The sequence below is a fragment of the Aspergillus multicolor genome (genome assembly GCF_047715735.1).
Source record: "Aspergillus multicolor strain CBS 133.54 unplaced genomic scaffold BDW74scaffold_27, whole genome shotgun sequence".
NCBI classification, from domain to species: domain Eukaryota; kingdom Fungi; phylum Ascomycota; class Eurotiomycetes; order Eurotiales; family Aspergillaceae; genus Aspergillus; species Aspergillus multicolor.
Window position 1 is genome coordinate 179440 of NW_027395978.1, and position 15542 is coordinate 194981.

The window sequence follows — 15542 nt, forward strand, 5'->3', positions numbered from 1 at the left end:
AGAAATGGAAGTTTTGACTAGAAGCAGGAACGACATGCTTCACACATGGCAGTCAGTCATCAGACCGAAATCCCCACCCCGTCAGACGTTCATTTCTAAAGGCACCGCAAATGACTGGTCAACAAGCCGATATTCAAGTAAATAATTAATGCCAGGCACCGCGACTATTATCTTGCGGCTGCCGCCTCGCCCTGACCGCCCAGCGCTAATGTAGAGTTCTTGTCCACCCTATCAGTGGGCCCGTGCGTCCGCAAATCTTCCCGAGCGGAAAAAAAGTGAGAATCAGAAGCTAGTTGGTCAAGAGGAACATTGCACTTCAATCTTCACTACAATATGTCTACTATCGGATCTCTAGTTTTCTGCACAGACTGCGGATCTCTCCTCGAAGGCTCCGTTGGAGATCCAACGAGGATCCTGGTTTGCGACGTCTGCGGAGCCCGCAACAAGGGTGAGTCTCCGAGGCGCAGATGATGATGCGCAAGCGAGTGTAGACTGATATGAATATTCTAGATACCGTGCCGAAAACAATTGTTTCTGAGTCGAAACCGAGTTCTTTCCCTTCTACGTTGCGCGCGAAGCGGTCTGCGATTCAGACGTTGACAGCCGCCGACAAGAGAACAGAAGCCTTGACAGAGAAGGACTGCCCCAAGTGTGGGAGGAAGGAGATGTACTACACCACAGTACAATTGCGCAGTGCAGACGAAGGAAGTACCGTCTTCTACACGTGTGTTTGCGGATACAAGTACGAGCTCTTCGTTCCGAACTCTTATTCAAACTGGCTAATTCTGCGCCCAGGGAAACCACGAACAATTAATACCCAGGATATCTCATTTTCATTTATAGATGGTACATCTGCACATCTAAGCAAGGATTCGTCATTTTTTGACCGTCATATTAAACCATCGCCTTGTCAATCAAGCAGCAGGCACTGCAGCAAGTTCCCCAGACTCAGGAATCAACGCATATTCGATCTCACCGTTCTTCTCAAACTCCGCCATATCAAGTGCCACAATGATACTGTCTCTCACAACCTTCTCAGGGTCGTTTAAGAATTTCTTCAGGGTATCTTCCACGCCCTGGACGTCACCTAGACTACCAAGAGCCTCTGCAGCTTCGTGTCGCACCATACCAGCTTCATTAAGGTCGCTGAGAGTTTCTGTCAGGCTTGAAACTGATGCCGGATGACAGAGCTGGCCAAAGACGAATGCGATTTCGTGACGGAATAGAGCAGAGGGATCCTTCATGCCCTTTGCTAGTGACTCGACAGCTTGCTTGGCGGTAGGGAGATCGGGAGGTGAGGCGAGATCGCGCAAGCCGAACATGGCACGGTATCTTTCGAACAATGGCAGACTTGTATCCAGGAGTGTTTTCTCTAGGTCGGGAATTGAAGGCTCTTTCGCGGTCAAGGGCATAGGCGGAGCGGGATCAATGGAAGTGAAGTCACTATAACATGTTCATGTTAGAAAGGAAATAGAGAATGCAGGCAGACTCCGAAAAGGCTTTGATAACATACCTAGGCTTCAACTTCTCGGCCTTTCTTGCCTCTGATTGTTCCCACAGGATCCTATCCACGGCAATGTCGCAGGTCTCGCGAACGACGTCCACCTCATCCTTGTTATCCCGAATCTCCTTCAGGACTTCTAAGCTGCTCTCGTAGCCCAAAGCGCCAAGAGCCTCCGCGGCCTCGTGGCGACACATCGAATCCTCTTGTTTATCCTTCACTACCTCAAGCAGAAACGGCAAGGCATCCGTATTCCGCGTCTGTCCGAGACAGTACGCGAGCTCATGCTTGAGCAGGGCCGACGGGGACGCGAAACCAGCAGCGATGGCCTGAATCGCGGGCAGTGTCTTCTCGGTAGGCGGCTGCAGGCATGCGAGATGCTTTAGCGAGAATAGAGCGCGAAATCGGCGGGCGAGCGGCTCAGACTCAGAGGTGAGGACTGTGCGGAGGGTTTGGACAGTGGTGTCCGGGCTTTCTAGGTTGTCTGTCGTCATTTTGCGTGTTTTGGAAAAGACAGAATGGAATGCGGCCAGGAGAGCGAAGTGAACTGAGTCGTGAGGGGATTGGTATAATTTTTTGATCTTATCTGCGTAGATAATAAATTTCTGGCGGGGTGGCGGGGCCCAAATCTGCGGCTAGGCCTGCTTTTGTCGCAAATGACCCGGACCGGACGATATCTGATCTTTTGTCCTTGGCTGTTTACTCCGGAGTAAGCTGCTTAGTTTGTTTGATCTTAGCTCAGTGCTCCCAAGGACTACATTTAATTGAAAGAGTGCGAGTCGAATATAGCGTTTGCTCTTTGGATAACTCTCCTCCAGCATAGTATTGAAGGGAAAGAAAACCCCAGGAGGATAACCAGGACCACTCATAGCAAACTTGGAACACTATTCCAGGGTTGTAGCTTGTTGACGGGCTTACTATGACTTTCTAGACCCCTTCCAGCCTCCTGCGAGCTTAATCCTGCAGTGATGCCTGACGAAAATAGTCTAGCCTCATAATGTTCTCTGTTTTAGGGCTATTCTGGCACTTGAACCTGGCTGGGGTTTCAGGTGTCCATATTATTGTATATAAATTGTCCAGCATGAAGACATGCACATACAGAATTTCATACATACCATACCCAAATGGCGTTATGCGTGTCCTACTCGATTCTAAGTAAGCTGGAGACCTAATCCTGTAGCTGTAGTTGGTTTGACAAATTACAACGTTTTCCGAAAAGCGCAGAACATAGCAATTTCAGACAGGGCATCGCCACCCCCAGTTGCCCTACACCCGCACTCGTTAAAAGGTCCGCATTTACAATGCATAAAAAGATATCATACTCACTTTGATTCCGAAGGCATGCAGAGAGCAACAAACACCTATATACATACACAACAGCCTGAGAGAAGCAGTTTATCGGTTTATTTGGTTCTGATATGCTTGAGCTTCTTGGGCTCGTGGACGAAGTTGTTCGCATAGGCCTTGGGAACAAACTTGCGCTCATTGGGCTCCTGGACAAAGTATTCGTAGCCCTGCTTCTGCGCAAACAAAATAGCGTCATCCTTCGACTTGAAGTTAATGTGTGTGCCCTGCATGGCATCCGCGGTAGACTGCCAGCCCATAAGCGGGTTCTCCCAACGGTGGCCCTTTTGCAAAACATCCCAGTCCATCCTCCAATGGTGAGAGTGCCATTCTCCAGACTGCGTAGCTGGCTTCGAAGGTCGGAAGATTCTTGATGGATGCTGTTAGCAGCTATATCGGGAAGCCACCGGGCTTGTTTCATACCTGACAGTGCGGGCCTGGAGGTCGGTGGGGGCACCAGAGAGAACAGCAGCAGGAACTGTCTCGCCGGGCTCGCTTCCATCCATGACACGCTTAGGCACAGGAGAGAATTTGCTGATACTGTGTCAGTCCTTATCCTCCGAAAGGCAAAGGGGTTTTCGTACGAGGTGCCGTGGTCGATAGTGGCATCGTAATCGGGCTGGTGGCGAGTCATTGCCTCCGCAGGTGTCTCCTTCTGGATTAGAGTGCTCTCGGAGAGAGGGGTCGTCGGCGCGTCAGAGGAGCTGCTGCTGGGCTTGACGGACGACTCGGCTCGGAAAGCAGTTGCTGAAAGCATACGGGTGTTGCGGTAAGCCATAAGCCTGCCCGCCCGAGAGCAGGCAAGGTTTCCAGCCCGCATGAAAGGCATTGTGTCAATTGCGACTCTTGTGGTGGGATTGGAGCAATAAGGACGAGTGTGAAATGACGAGGTGAGGTACTGCGACCTTGCCGGTCTGAAGGCAAAGCCTGATTAGGTTTAGTGTGAGCGGCTTCCTACGTTCTCTTCCGACAACCCGCTTTCTCAGGCACTTCCTACCATCTTCCGTCGCTCACCCTTCTCTTGATCCATTTGCTCACGTCAAGGTAAGTGAATTGATGTGTACACCATACGCTGATGTATTGATCTACGTCTGGCGCACGCTCAGATTGCTAATAGCTCCCCGTCAGACCGCGCAAAGATGAGCTACATCGCCCGCCGAGGTCTCTCGACCTTGATCCCTCCCAAGGTAAGAAACCTCAGAAGGAAGCCCGAATCACTTCATAGAGATTAAGTTACTGATCCTGGATTGTCTTAGATTGCTTCCCCCAATGTGAGATCCCAGTATATCTATTGCACTATCTAGTCCATTCTATGGCGGTCGCCCGATTCGGATGACACAAGGAGCTTCGTGATATCTTTTGACATAATCGATCACTAACACCTGCAAAGGCAATCGGTGCTGCTAAGGATGCCGCTCGCATGGACCGCGTCGTGAACTTCTACGCCAAGCTCCCCCGTGGCTCTGCTCCTGAGACTAAGGCCACCGGTCTCATCGGCCGCTACCGGGCTCGCTACTTCGGTGACAAGCCTTCTGCTGCCCGTGAGTCGCCTTTATCTACTGCGTTCCGCATTCTCGCTGACACGGGTGCCTCTTTTAGCCCTTGCCCACGCTATCGGTGGCATCCTCATTCTCGGTTACAGCATGGAGTACTACTTCCACCTGCGTATGGACCCTCTATATCTGTTGATCACTGTGGAGCATACATCTAACAGAGTAACAGGTCACCACAAGAACCACCCTCACTAAATTTACCCCGACTAGGTATGGAAGTGGGGAATTTGTGTATATATCGTGGGCTTAAAACCGAGGCCTTCGTAGAAGAGAACACCTGTGATATCGACAATTCCAACCTTTGTGACATTAGCTTTATACTCTCCCAATTGTTCAACATGTATTCGGTGTAATATCCCGTGCCACTGGTACACGGGATACGTATGGTTGGATTCGGAATGGTGGTTGCAAGTGGGAGTTTCTGTAGGTTGGGGTTGAAGAAGAGCACCATAACCACTCCGCCTCAGGAGAATGTATTAGGAGATCCCTGCACCTAACGGAACTTCAAGTTGAGGCATAACTAAGTGCAAAGTGACGGGCTATTGGTCTTGATCCCTGAACTCGACGAATCCGCGGCTCGCCAGTTCATCTTCAGCCACAGGGTTTGCTACAGTTTGCGGCGTCTCCCACGCTAACCGAAAACAGCCACCCTAGTCTTGGGATCCTGAGCCATCACCCATCGTCCATGACCGAAGGCCATCATCCGATCCCCATCAACTCAGAGACGAGCCACTTTATCGTGACCTCCCTTTCGGGATACTGTGGGCTGTTGCCTTTGTCCTCAGAGCTCTCTCAGTCGCCTGCTTACCTCGACACCTGTCCCTCGCGCTCCGCTAGACTCATCGCCATCCACCCTCTTGGTCGTTCGGAGCTTTTCACGGCTCAAACAGCTGAGCTCACAGTTCAACCGTGGCGATTCTTGTTCCCTAACAATAGGTACCTTCCGAGCCCTCTATATATCCCACCTTTGTTATCCGAAGCCCGTTCGCCACACGTTTCGTTAGTTACAGTTTCAGAACACATGTCTAACAGATGTCGCAACTCGTTGTCCCTACAGACTCGAGAATTGTTATGGCAGAGCAGAACGGCCACGATGTGGTAAATCTAACCCTGTCGGGCGGCGATCCTTCGCCTTCCGACGTTCCTGCGAGCACCACCGACAAGAAAACTGCTGGAGGGGACGAGGGGGAGATAAACACTATCGCTACAACATCAGCCGAGACAAAGTCGAACTTTGAATTAGAAGATCAGAAAATGCGCACGGAAATACCTACGGAAAACAGCGACAAGGAGAAGGGTGGAGATCAGGCCACGGCAGTGAGTGTTCTAGACCAGACGCCGGAGCCTCAACTTACCACGACACAGGATGCTTCAAAACAAAGCCCAGGTTTGGTTGCAGCAAAGGTACTTGAAATAAATGGGGTGACATCTACCTCGGATGGTGGGGAAGACTCGGCGTCTTTAGGCGGCTCGGAATCCGATGCTAGTCGAACAGAAAACAGAGTTAACAGTCGTGCTGGGTCAACCAAACGGCCAACAACATTCAAGCCGGTCTCGTTCGCCAAATTCTCTGTCTCCAAGGCACCGGGCACACCCCCGGTGACTAAAGTCCCTGAAAAGAGTATGTACAGTTTGCTTGTTCCGGGAAGATATGGACTCATAATATGTGATAGCACCTTTGTCCTCAGGGACTTCCTTGGGTACGCCATTACAGAATACACGTCCTCGCTTAGTCGCAAAGACAACAAGCAGTTTACACTCCATATCGAAGACGGGCACAAGCGGCACTAGACTCGGTGGAGGGCCCGATCCCAGTCAGGTTTGGAATAGGAATCGACGTAAGGCACCATATTAGGGAGAAACAAATAATTTGTTGATCTAACCTTTGTGTTCTTACAGCGGTTCAACAGACGCCCCCGAAACATCTTACTGACGAGGAGTTGAAGCAACAATATGGAATTCATATGACTTCGAGGATTCAAGAAGATGGTGGAGGAACAGAATCTAAATGGGCTGATATTGATGACGATGAAGATGACTGGGCCCCGGAAACTATTGAATGGAACGATGGAACCAAAACCGATCTGAAGGCCGAAGCACCTAATCCAGAGCCTGTCGCGGCGACTCCACATACAATCACGACGAAAGCGCCGTCTGAAAGCAAGGAAGGGATTCCGGCAGTGGAACAGACCCCTACTATCAAGGAACCCCCGAAGTACATCGCCAAGTCCGTCACTTCTGTAGGACCGAACCCTACAGTACTTAGGCTGGGAGCTAATGCGGAGAGGCAAGCGAGAACTGCTGGTATATCTGCTAAGGGCCCGAATAATGAGAAACCGCCGACGTCTTCTACGAGCCCGGCTCCTCCCGCCAAGTCGCCGTGGGCTCCGATTCCGCCCATCGAAAAGGCTTCTCCGGTCATGCCTCCGGTTCAAGCTCAACCCGTAACGCGGCCTCCTATTAGGGAAAAGCCCCAAGACAGTCACAGTGCGCCTATGGCTCCCAAAGAGATTGCTGCAGATGACTTTAACCGTTCGTGGAAGGAAACGCAGCCAGGTACACGAGAGCTCTATAACTCTAGATCGGGACTTTACGAGCCTGTTCCTGAGCCGAGGAAAGGCGGCAACTATCGAAACGAGCAGAGCTTTCACGCACCATCCGTGTTGCAACGACCTACAGCGCCAGGTGAACACGCTGGGCCAGCAGAGCCTTCTGCTGCGTTTCAGACTCACAGGACGAGCGGCCAGGACGGTGGACACTGGACTCGTCGCCGTACATCGTCAAATGTAAGCGGTGGAAGTGGAAGCTTTGGTCGCCGGATGTCGATTGGCCGACCCGATTTGGCACAAAAACCGTTTGAAGCTAGGCGTGGCTCTCAGGCGAATGGAGTGCCTGAGCCACCTTTCCAAGCCCGCGAACATTATCCGACTGATCCCCAAATACGGAATGTCTCCCCAATGCGCCACGGGGCTGGCCCTCCTTGGGCTCCTCGGGACTCAACTGTTACCTCCGAAGGATTGCCAAGTGTCGCTGTTGGAGTAAACCAAGCCTCTGTCACTGACGGATCACCTGGAGTACCACAACCGCCGCAGGAAGACCCTGTTGTCATGCAAGAAAGGATCATGAAAGAGAAGCGGTTGGAGGCTCGGCAGCGAAGACTAGAGCAAGAGCAGAAAGAGGAAGCTGCGAAACGCGAGAGGATACGTCAGAAATTGGAGGCCTTGGGCCCGCCGCCTGAGAAACCAAAGGCGAAGAATAAGGTATCTCCGGAGGTCAGTAAGGTTGAGGTGACAACTAGTGGTCCTGCTCAGTCACCACCAAAACCCCCAGTGCCAGAACCTACTGGTGCTCCCAAACAATATGGCATGATGAAGGTCCATCACCCTGACTCTGTGAAGAAACTTATTGAAAGAGAGAGGAACCAAGACAAGCCTACCGCAGCGGCCAGCACTAGACGTCCCCCCTCTCCAGGCCGGGAGGCGAAAGCGGATGTTGTTACAACGAACGGAATTCAACCAACACATGAACCTACAGGGCCAGTTGAAAATGTACCTGCCGAGCAAAGAGTCGATGAAGAAGACGCCCAGTGGAGGGGTGGGATGAATGTACCCAACTATGCACCTTGGACAGCGAATAGCAAACTTGTCGGCCCTGCGCCTCCTATAACGAACCCGTGGAAGCCTTTTACCAACGACAAGACGTTGGGCAACGGCATCTTCGACCAAACTCTGGGGAATTTCCCAGCACGGGACCTGGCTCTACGAAATCCTCTCGGTTTGGACCACTCAGCCCTTCCTCCGGGCACACAGCCATTTCCGGCAGCGACTCGATCCGCCCAGGAGAGTACAACAATCTCCCCTTTGCCCTCGCCGGAAGCTCGGCATGCTTCTTATGACACCTTAAGCCCAATCGCTCGTCCAGGGCCTATTGGTCCTCCTAGAGCGCAGCATTCCCAATGGCAGAGTGACACACGTACCGCTGCATGGAATGATTTCCACGCAGTTGCCACGAAACGCGAGGCCGAGGAAAATGAGAAGCTGCGCAGTGAGTTGAATGCGCGTGAAAGTCAGCCCGCACTTCAAATTACCTTCAACGAAACTTGGCGACAAGTACGTTCAGGAGACCAGGCTGGCCAGAGGCAAGTCGTGGGTGTCTCGAGATCGACGGAGGTGAATCCTCCACTATCGAACCCCTTGACTAGTCTTGAACACCCCGTTGACCCTCTTCCTTTTGTGGAATCGCATGCACGCCCTCTGGTGAGCGTTCCTACTCGCAGTTCGCGATTCTTCCCACAGGCTACGGAGAACAGGAAGCCGGCATACGAAGAAGACTTCTTCCGAAGCCCTTCACCACCGCCTCCCGAAGGGATCTCGACTCATCCAGTCTACTTTGGAGACTCGAATAGGCCTTTAGTGCACCTTCCTGCACCAAAGCCAATCGTCAAACTTCCTCCGAAAGTGGTGGTGCCACCGCCTCCGCCGCCCACTTTTGCCTCCATGGTTGCTTCAAATATACGCCCTGGTCCCGCTTCAACCGCAACAAATTGGCAGGAGAGGATCAACACGCTCTTTGGTAAAAAGACAGCGTCGGAGAAAAGGAATGCCCTGGCGGTTTCGTCGGCCTCGAAAGAGCCGCTCGATGTGCAGCTGCATGTCGCAGCAGTTTCAGTTTCACTTCCCTACAATGGGGAAACTCAACTTGGAGACGGCGAATTGACCGCAAGACAAGTTGAGGAAGCAGAGGAGATGTTCGAGGATCGCGAAGTTGGTTCCCTGCCAGTTGTACGAGTTCCCACAATGGCTCCTCCTGCTGCCTGGCGAGCTGCACCGGCACCATCTCAAGCCCGGCTGCGTGCTAAAGTTTTGAAGACTATGCAAGTCCATAGCGTTGAACCTTTCTGGATTGGCTACCGCGATAAAGATGCGCCAGTCTTCCAGATCTTGATTCGACTTCCTGGTGCGGTCGAGGCAAAGACTGTAGCCGCGCCGCGGAAAGCAGGTCCTCATACCAATCCTCGGTCTCGCGGACAGTCTGCATTTAAGCCACGTAAGAATACCAAACCACGCGATGGGACCAGTGGCCCAAACTTCAAGAAGGCTGCTTCTCAGCAAACAAACGGGAACAGCCAGACGCAGCGACAGCCGCGTTCAACTCAATAAACGCAGTTGAGCGGCCTACTCGCAGCTCAAGGTCTCGTTCTATACACAAATAGACAGGCGCTTGAGCTCCTCTTCTTTCACCCTTCCCTTCTTGAGCTGCAATTTTAGCATCTTCTTCAGGTTTCGGGTCTTTTGCGTTGAGTGTTTGAAATGAGCTACGCCTGCAGGGAAACAAATGGGATTCATTCGGGTTCTTTAGCATATGTTTCTTTAGTGTCGTCTTTTCCCAATATTCCCTACACTTTTTCTCTTCTTCATTTTACTCATTTTACTTACTCTTCTCTGTACTCATTTTGAAAGTAACCATTCCATCGCCCGTTCTGTATGAATCAGGATCTGATATTCGAGCCCGAGCCTGGATGGAGTGCAAAATTACTTAATGCTGAGCTTAACCATCGAGTTGACTTTGCTGTGCGCTCTGAATGCCGTTACTTTCCCAACTACCTTGACTGTTTGTTGGCTGAATTATATACACGTCATCCATGTTATTCTCGTCCTTCGAAGACATAACATCGATAGAAGCAAGTACTATCTATCTAGCTTGAAGAATGGTACATTTCTATTATCGGCACTGTTTTCTCTGCAGAGTGTCATTAAGGGCTGCGTATAGTAACCCGTCACCCAGTGTCGGGAAGTAAGGTAAACAATGAGCGTGTGGTGACCAGTAAACTGTGTATCGTATGATTGCTGAATACAATGGCCTGAGTTGGTCAAATGCTGTAAAGCTGTGATGATTGCTGATATTTATCTTGATCTCTAACCCAAAACTCCAGGTATATCGCTCTCGAACGCCATATTCCTCCTTGCTAATGCTGAAATAGAAAAAAGAAATGTGCAGAAAGACGACTAATAGCGCTACCGATATGCCCTAAGAAAACGCAAGTGAGCAGGCAAAAAGAGTATAAGCACACCTTGTTTACCAATTCCATGTCCGGCTGGAGGCAGTGAAAACAGGAGGCTTCCAATGGAGCCTTGCTGGGTCAATCTTGCGAGATCCTTTGGTCTTTTCTTTCTCCAGGCGCTTATTGCGTTCTTCGATGACTTCGTCTGTAAGCACGATAATCCATTGTCCTTTCTGCATGGCTGTTAGTTGCTTCTTCTGTAACTGAGGTAAACGCGATGTGAAAATAGAACTTACATTATATCTGAGCATCTTGAATGTCACCAATGTCTCGTGTACGTCCTTTTCAGTCATAGACGTCAACACAGCGAGCTCGTTCTCGCTGACTGTTTCACGTCCAGAATCCATAAGAATCTCGACGAGTGTCTCGCGCCAATATTGTCTGTAACCCAGTAACCCAAGATCACTGAGTGGCTTCTCGGGAGAACCGACCTTCCCTTCCCGCTTGCTCAGCTCATAGCTGAAAGAGATAAGAAGTCTTCCATAACCGCGCCGTTGGTATTGGGGTAGTGTAAGAATACAAGCTAGATTGTAGCCTTCGCCGGACTCTTTCTCTTTGGAGAAGTAGCCCACGAGGTGACAACCGGTTTCATCTCGAGTGCACATGCAATAGAACAGGAAGGGATCGACATCGTAGTACAGAGTCTTGTGGTCAAGGAAAAGTTTGCTGAGCAGACACAGGTTGCGGCACCATGTTCGTTGTCGGCGACCGTCGACTTCGAAAAATGAGATATTATCGTCTCTGTAGATTTCGTTGCCAGGAGGGTGCGTGAGGGTACATTTAGAGCGGTGCCGCTCAAAGGCGCGCTTGTCGTCGAAGTAGCTCAGGCAGAACTCATCGATGTATACAACCTCTGCGTCAGAGAAAGAGGCAGGGTATGGAGAGAAATACCACGGCTCAATATCGTGCTTGCCCATCTGAAGTCGGTCTAGATTCCGCACTCGATGAACTTCAGTCGGATTCTGTGTCATACTGCCACTGGTACGTAGCTTTTCGATCTCCTCTTCCCGCGACATCAAGCCCAAAGCCTTCTCTTCCTCCTTTATCTCCTTCGCATCAACGAAGCTGGCGTCCATCATATCAATATCCTCAGAGTCAGCTTTCGGCGTGCCGTTCACAGACAGCGCTTCCGAGCCCAACATGGACAGGTTCATAGGAGTTTCGTCACCGCGATTCTCCTTGCCGCCTGCTTTCGACGGCCGCTGAGCCTTGCCGACATTGACATTCTTGCCAGTGAGAAGATCTGGAGTGGCCGAGACATCACGACTGCCAGCTCTCACGCGTTTGTTCTTGCTAGGAGCCTTGTTGGCAGGCCCGGCTTTCTTCTTTTCCGGCTTCTCCGGCTGAGGCCATTCGACCTCTTGGGACAAGTCAAGTCTGGAAGCAGCAACCCACTCTGAATAAGTTTGTAAGCATAATGCTCTTGACACATTGCTGCGAAGACATACCATCAAGACGTTTATTGAAGTCAACATAATGAACGCTGTATGCATAGTTAGCAAAGTGTGTGTCTGAGGCACCTAGGAATCAACTCACTAGAAAGCAAGCCCATCTTTTCGCTGCTTTATTGACAAGATCTCTGCTTTCCTCAGTTCCCCATCCTACATACTTGTCAGTCATTTTGTACAATTGATTTTCACGTGATCTGCTGTCAATGCGACTAGGAAAAGAGTGATGCACAACGCACCTTGTGGACCATGGCCTTTACACCGATCCTAGCGCCTTGTTTAGCATATGCGACCGATAAAACTGGGTATATATACGTAAAATATACACCCAGAGAGATTTATTTCATGCTGCGCAACTAACCTGATGGTGTTAAGCGTGGCGAATCCCTTCTCGACGGGGTCCGGCGTCCCGGCCACCTCATCTCTGCCACCCATCTTGTTCAGCAAACAAGTATCACTCTATCTGAGTGTAAAGTAGAGATGAAATCGCCTTGTTCGTTGATTTTGGCGATGAAAATCTAGCAGGGCTCTTGAGGCGATTGATGGAGGATTGAGTGTTGGAAGGGGCGGGGAGAGACCGCCTTTGACATTTCGCCTCGTCCGCATTTGGTTCCCTGGTCGGCCTGCCTAGGTATCTACGAGTGGTCTATAAGGTAAGATCTATCACATAGGTAGAAAAAGTAACCCAATGATATGAATGTTACTCGTTGGTAAGCAGATCGTGTCGATAGTAGAATACATTGTGTAAAGAACTCTGTACAATCTTTCTGCCACGCTTCACACTCAATGCCCGCCGTTCACCATGCGTCCGCCGCCAGCAACCAGCTCGTCTAGTTCTTCCTTCCTGGATCGGTACTGCTCCTGGGCTTCTCGTTCTCTCCGCATGACAAAGGCCACATCTTCCCGTAGTTTCTCAAGCCTTCTGGAGATCGCAGCTTCTTCTGAAATCTGGAGTGTGCGGAACGCGTCCAGTTCATCCTTCGACTTCTCCAAGGCTGTATGAGCCTCAGTGATCTTGGTCCGGAGCATCTTCGCCCGGTTTTGGTATCCGCCGTAGTGCAAGGCCAGCTTCTTCTCTAGCTTGTTGCCCTGTTCAGCGGTGGCGAGTAATGATGCCTGCACATTGTCAAAGACACCAATCATTCGCTGTTCTTGCTGGTACAGGTCCTCCTCATCGTCGTCGGCATAGTTAGAAAGACCGGGCAGAGCGTTTTGACGGCTTGACGACCACTGGGTTTCAAACTCATTCGACCACTCTTCCAGCTTTTCGGAGGCAACCTCGGCCGCAATTGCGGCACGAGCTTCTTCCAACCACTGATCATCGAGCCTTTCCAACTTGCGAGGCTTGCCTTCGATCTTGGCGCCGGGAACAGGGAACTTGCGCGCATCGTTGGCGATCAACAGAGCAGCTTCCCTAGCTATCAGACCGGTGATTGGATCTGTGACATGCGACGCTCGCTCCATTAATGCATCGAAATCGAGCACAACAGGCCGGGGGAGTGCGCGTTGGTACACCTGTGTCTGACGTTTGTGTTCAGCCTGAGCCGCCCGCTCACGAGCTTCCATTTCCCGCGCATCTCGAACAGCCGAGTCTTCCTCAGAATACTGTGTCACTGTGGCTGGTTCCGCTGTTTCAGACGGCAGCTCTTCTAGCTCCCACTCAGTTTCCTTCGGCTTAGGAAGTGCCGCAAGCCTGCTGCGGATGCTTTGCCGCGCAAGATTCTCCTGCATCTTTATCTCCCGGGGTGTGCCCCCAATGAGCTGCCCACCGCCAATCTCTTTATTCAGTGAGAAGTGATCACGAGGCGTTCGGAGGGGAGTGGCACCAGGCCCAACACCTCCGGGCAGGGGCGTTGCACCTACCCCGGCCCCTTGCCGGAAGGGAGTAGCCATGGGATTTGGCGTGACAATCTGTTGACGGCGGGGTGCGATGCCGTCGAAACCAGTAGAGGACCCTCCCTCATGTAGTGGCGTATTTTCTCCGCCAAGTAGAGAAGACTGAGTTTCCGTAAGGGCTCTAATGTTGCGAATTTCATTTGCAATGTGATCTTCCTCCGGGGGTGCTCTAGGCGTTCGGATGGGTGTCCCTCCAACCATGGCGGAGTAATTCCCGAGTAAGCCTCTGGTCCCTTCTTCGTCCCCAACCATCTTGCTGGCTTTATCTCCTGCCATCCCCATCTTGATGATATCTTCCATTTCGCTTTCGCTGACCTGGGGACTGGGAAGGACAAGGGCTCTCCGTTTGCTGCTTTGTTCTGCCTCACGAATCTTTTGCATCTGGCCTGCTCGAGCAGCAGCCGCAAAAGCGGCAGAGTTACCGTTCTTATCGTTCTTCCTCTTCTTCCGTTCTGCATCTTCGTCTTGGTCTCCTTTGCGCTTGTTCGCTAGTTGCTGTTTCCGAGGGTCAAACATTTCTCGCTGTCTTTCATTGCGGGCTTCCTCCTCCGCGGTGTCGTAGAATCCAGGTGCTGCCGGCTTTTCGAACGGAATATCCGCATTGTAATCCATTTCGCCCTGCTTTCGAGTAACGACCTTAATATTAATGCCGGCATTTTTCAGCTCACGGCGTTTTTGGAGGACGGCAAGTCGTCGCGATTCTTCAAGTTGTCGTTCTCTAGCCTTGCGCTTCGCCTTTTTACCCTGTGTGTTTGCCAGACGGGCCCGAGCCTCGCTCAGCATCTCCTTCTCATCTTCATCAAGATCGATAGTATCTGGGCGGGCGGGCTTTGATTCTGGGTCAGGGTCAAGTTCACCAGGTCTAAAAGAAGTTAGTAACAGCTAGTCCTCAACACGTGGATATAAGCACATACCGCAGACGTCTGACGTCGTCTGCACTGGGAGCAGAAGCTTCTGTACCGGGACCTCCTAAGCCGAGCTCGTCGTTCTCGCGGGCTTCTGCCTCATCCAAAAGCTTCTGGTATCGCTCTAAGCATTGAGTTGCTGTTCTACCCACAATCGGTGCAATCGTTCGCCATTGTGTCGGCATCAACTTGGCCAAATGCAACAGCTTCTCATCCTCCTCCCGCGACCATTCCACCTTCCTGATGCCAGGGTCGAGCCATTCTACCCATCGGGCTTTACATTGTTTCGGAGTCTTCCTTGCTAGTAGCGAAGATACACGCGCCCATTGATTGAGACCGTACTTCGAGACCTAGAGGAAGATCGGAATGTTAGTTATGTCGCTTGCGCAAAAGATATCTCCAGGCGTAGGCTCCGCAGGTTTCAGCTTACCGCAGCTCGAAGAACTTCGTCCTCGATATTCGTCCTAGGATTGAGTTAGCCGAAGTTCAAAAGTGCTTGGTTCGCGACTTGGACTTACCAAACGCCTCCTTTGACGACCGGCATGGTTGCTAAAGGTCGAAGAAGCTGGGGTCGGACGAAAGCGCAGCTTAGGTTTTATGTGCGTAGACTTGAGATGAAGACCTGCAACGGAGAGTGCGAGCCGAACGGGCGAGGACAGTCGCGCGGAGATAAATGACGAGAACAATGAAGTTCTGAAAGCCCGCGACAGTGCCTACCTATTGTACTAGACCCCATTTGGATTAGCATAGTTGACCGTCCCCGCCGTGGTAGGCGGTCCCAAAATTTTACCAAAAAAAGTTCATGGAGATTCAAGCCCGGACTTTCGATTTCTC

The 15542-nt window shown here is 51.3% G+C and overlaps 6 protein-coding genes across 6 annotated transcripts; 3 read left to right on the top strand and 3 right to left on the bottom strand.

The window, feature by feature from the left end:
• Positions 1-259: 259 nt before the first annotated feature.
• Positions 260-913, top strand: BDW74DRAFT_67563 (DNA-directed RNA polymerase I core subunit RPA12). The gene is made up of 3 exons (XM_073733423.1): positions 260-448; positions 511-742; positions 796-913. Exons 1-3 carry the CDS (start codon positions 334-336, stop codon positions 812-814), a joined length of 366 nt encoding a protein of 121 aa, XP_073580613.1. The 5' UTR covers positions 260-333; the 3' UTR covers positions 815-913.
• Positions 260-2348, bottom strand: BDW74DRAFT_159121 (deoxyhypusine monooxygenase). Its single transcript, XM_073725422.1, has 4 exons — positions 1517-2348; positions 796-1446; positions 511-742; positions 260-448 (listed from the first exon to the last, which is right to left on the bottom strand). The coding sequence occupies exons 1-2, from the start codon at positions 1993-1995 to the stop codon at positions 915-917; spliced, it is 1011 nt and encodes a 336-aa protein (XP_073580614.1). The 5' UTR covers positions 1996-2348; the 3' UTR covers positions 260-448; positions 511-742; positions 796-914.
• A 273-nt stretch (positions 2349-2621) lies between these two features.
• On the bottom strand, positions 2622-3708 carry BDW74DRAFT_159122 (ETC complex I subunit). Its single transcript, XM_073725423.1, has 3 exons — positions 3430-3708; positions 3269-3379; positions 2622-3214 (listed from the first exon to the last, which is right to left on the bottom strand). The coding sequence occupies exons 1-3, from the start codon at positions 3672-3674 to the stop codon at positions 2905-2907; spliced, it is 666 nt and encodes a 221-aa protein (XP_073580615.1). The 5' UTR covers positions 3675-3708; the 3' UTR covers positions 2622-2904.
• A 27-nt stretch (positions 3709-3735) lies between these two features.
• BDW74DRAFT_159126 (F1F0 ATP synthase subunit f) lies at positions 3736-4934 on the top strand. The gene is made up of 5 exons (XM_073725424.1): positions 3736-4032; positions 4102-4116; positions 4236-4386; positions 4445-4510; positions 4568-4934. The coding sequence occupies exons 1-5, from the start codon at positions 3985-3987 to the stop codon at positions 4591-4593; spliced, it is 306 nt and encodes a 101-aa protein (XP_073580616.1). The 5' UTR covers positions 3736-3984; the 3' UTR covers positions 4594-4934.
• A 186-nt stretch (positions 4935-5120) lies between these two features.
• BDW74DRAFT_67612 (uncharacterized protein) lies at positions 5121-9747 on the top strand. The gene is made up of 5 exons (XM_073733424.1): positions 5121-5334; positions 5456-5715; positions 5764-6019; positions 6072-6236; positions 6298-9747. The coding sequence occupies exons 2-5, from the start codon at positions 5470-5472 to the stop codon at positions 9555-9557; spliced, it is 3927 nt and encodes a 1308-aa protein (XP_073580617.1). The 5' UTR covers positions 5121-5334; positions 5456-5469; the 3' UTR covers positions 9558-9747.
• Positions 9748-10473: 726 nt separating this feature from the next.
• On the bottom strand, positions 10474-15252 carry cef1 (putative cell division control protein (Cdc5); the record flags this gene model as incomplete). Its single annotated transcript, XM_073727067.1, has 10 exons — positions 10474-10632; positions 10696-11855; positions 11908-11942; positions 11996-12060; positions 12147-12174; positions 12269-12342; positions 12709-14665; positions 14718-15058; positions 15139-15172; positions 15227-15252. 10 exons carry the CDS (start codon positions 15250-15252, stop codon positions 10474-10476), a joined length of 3879 nt encoding a protein of 1292 aa, XP_073580618.1.
• Between the last annotated feature and the right edge of the window lie 290 nt (positions 15253-15542).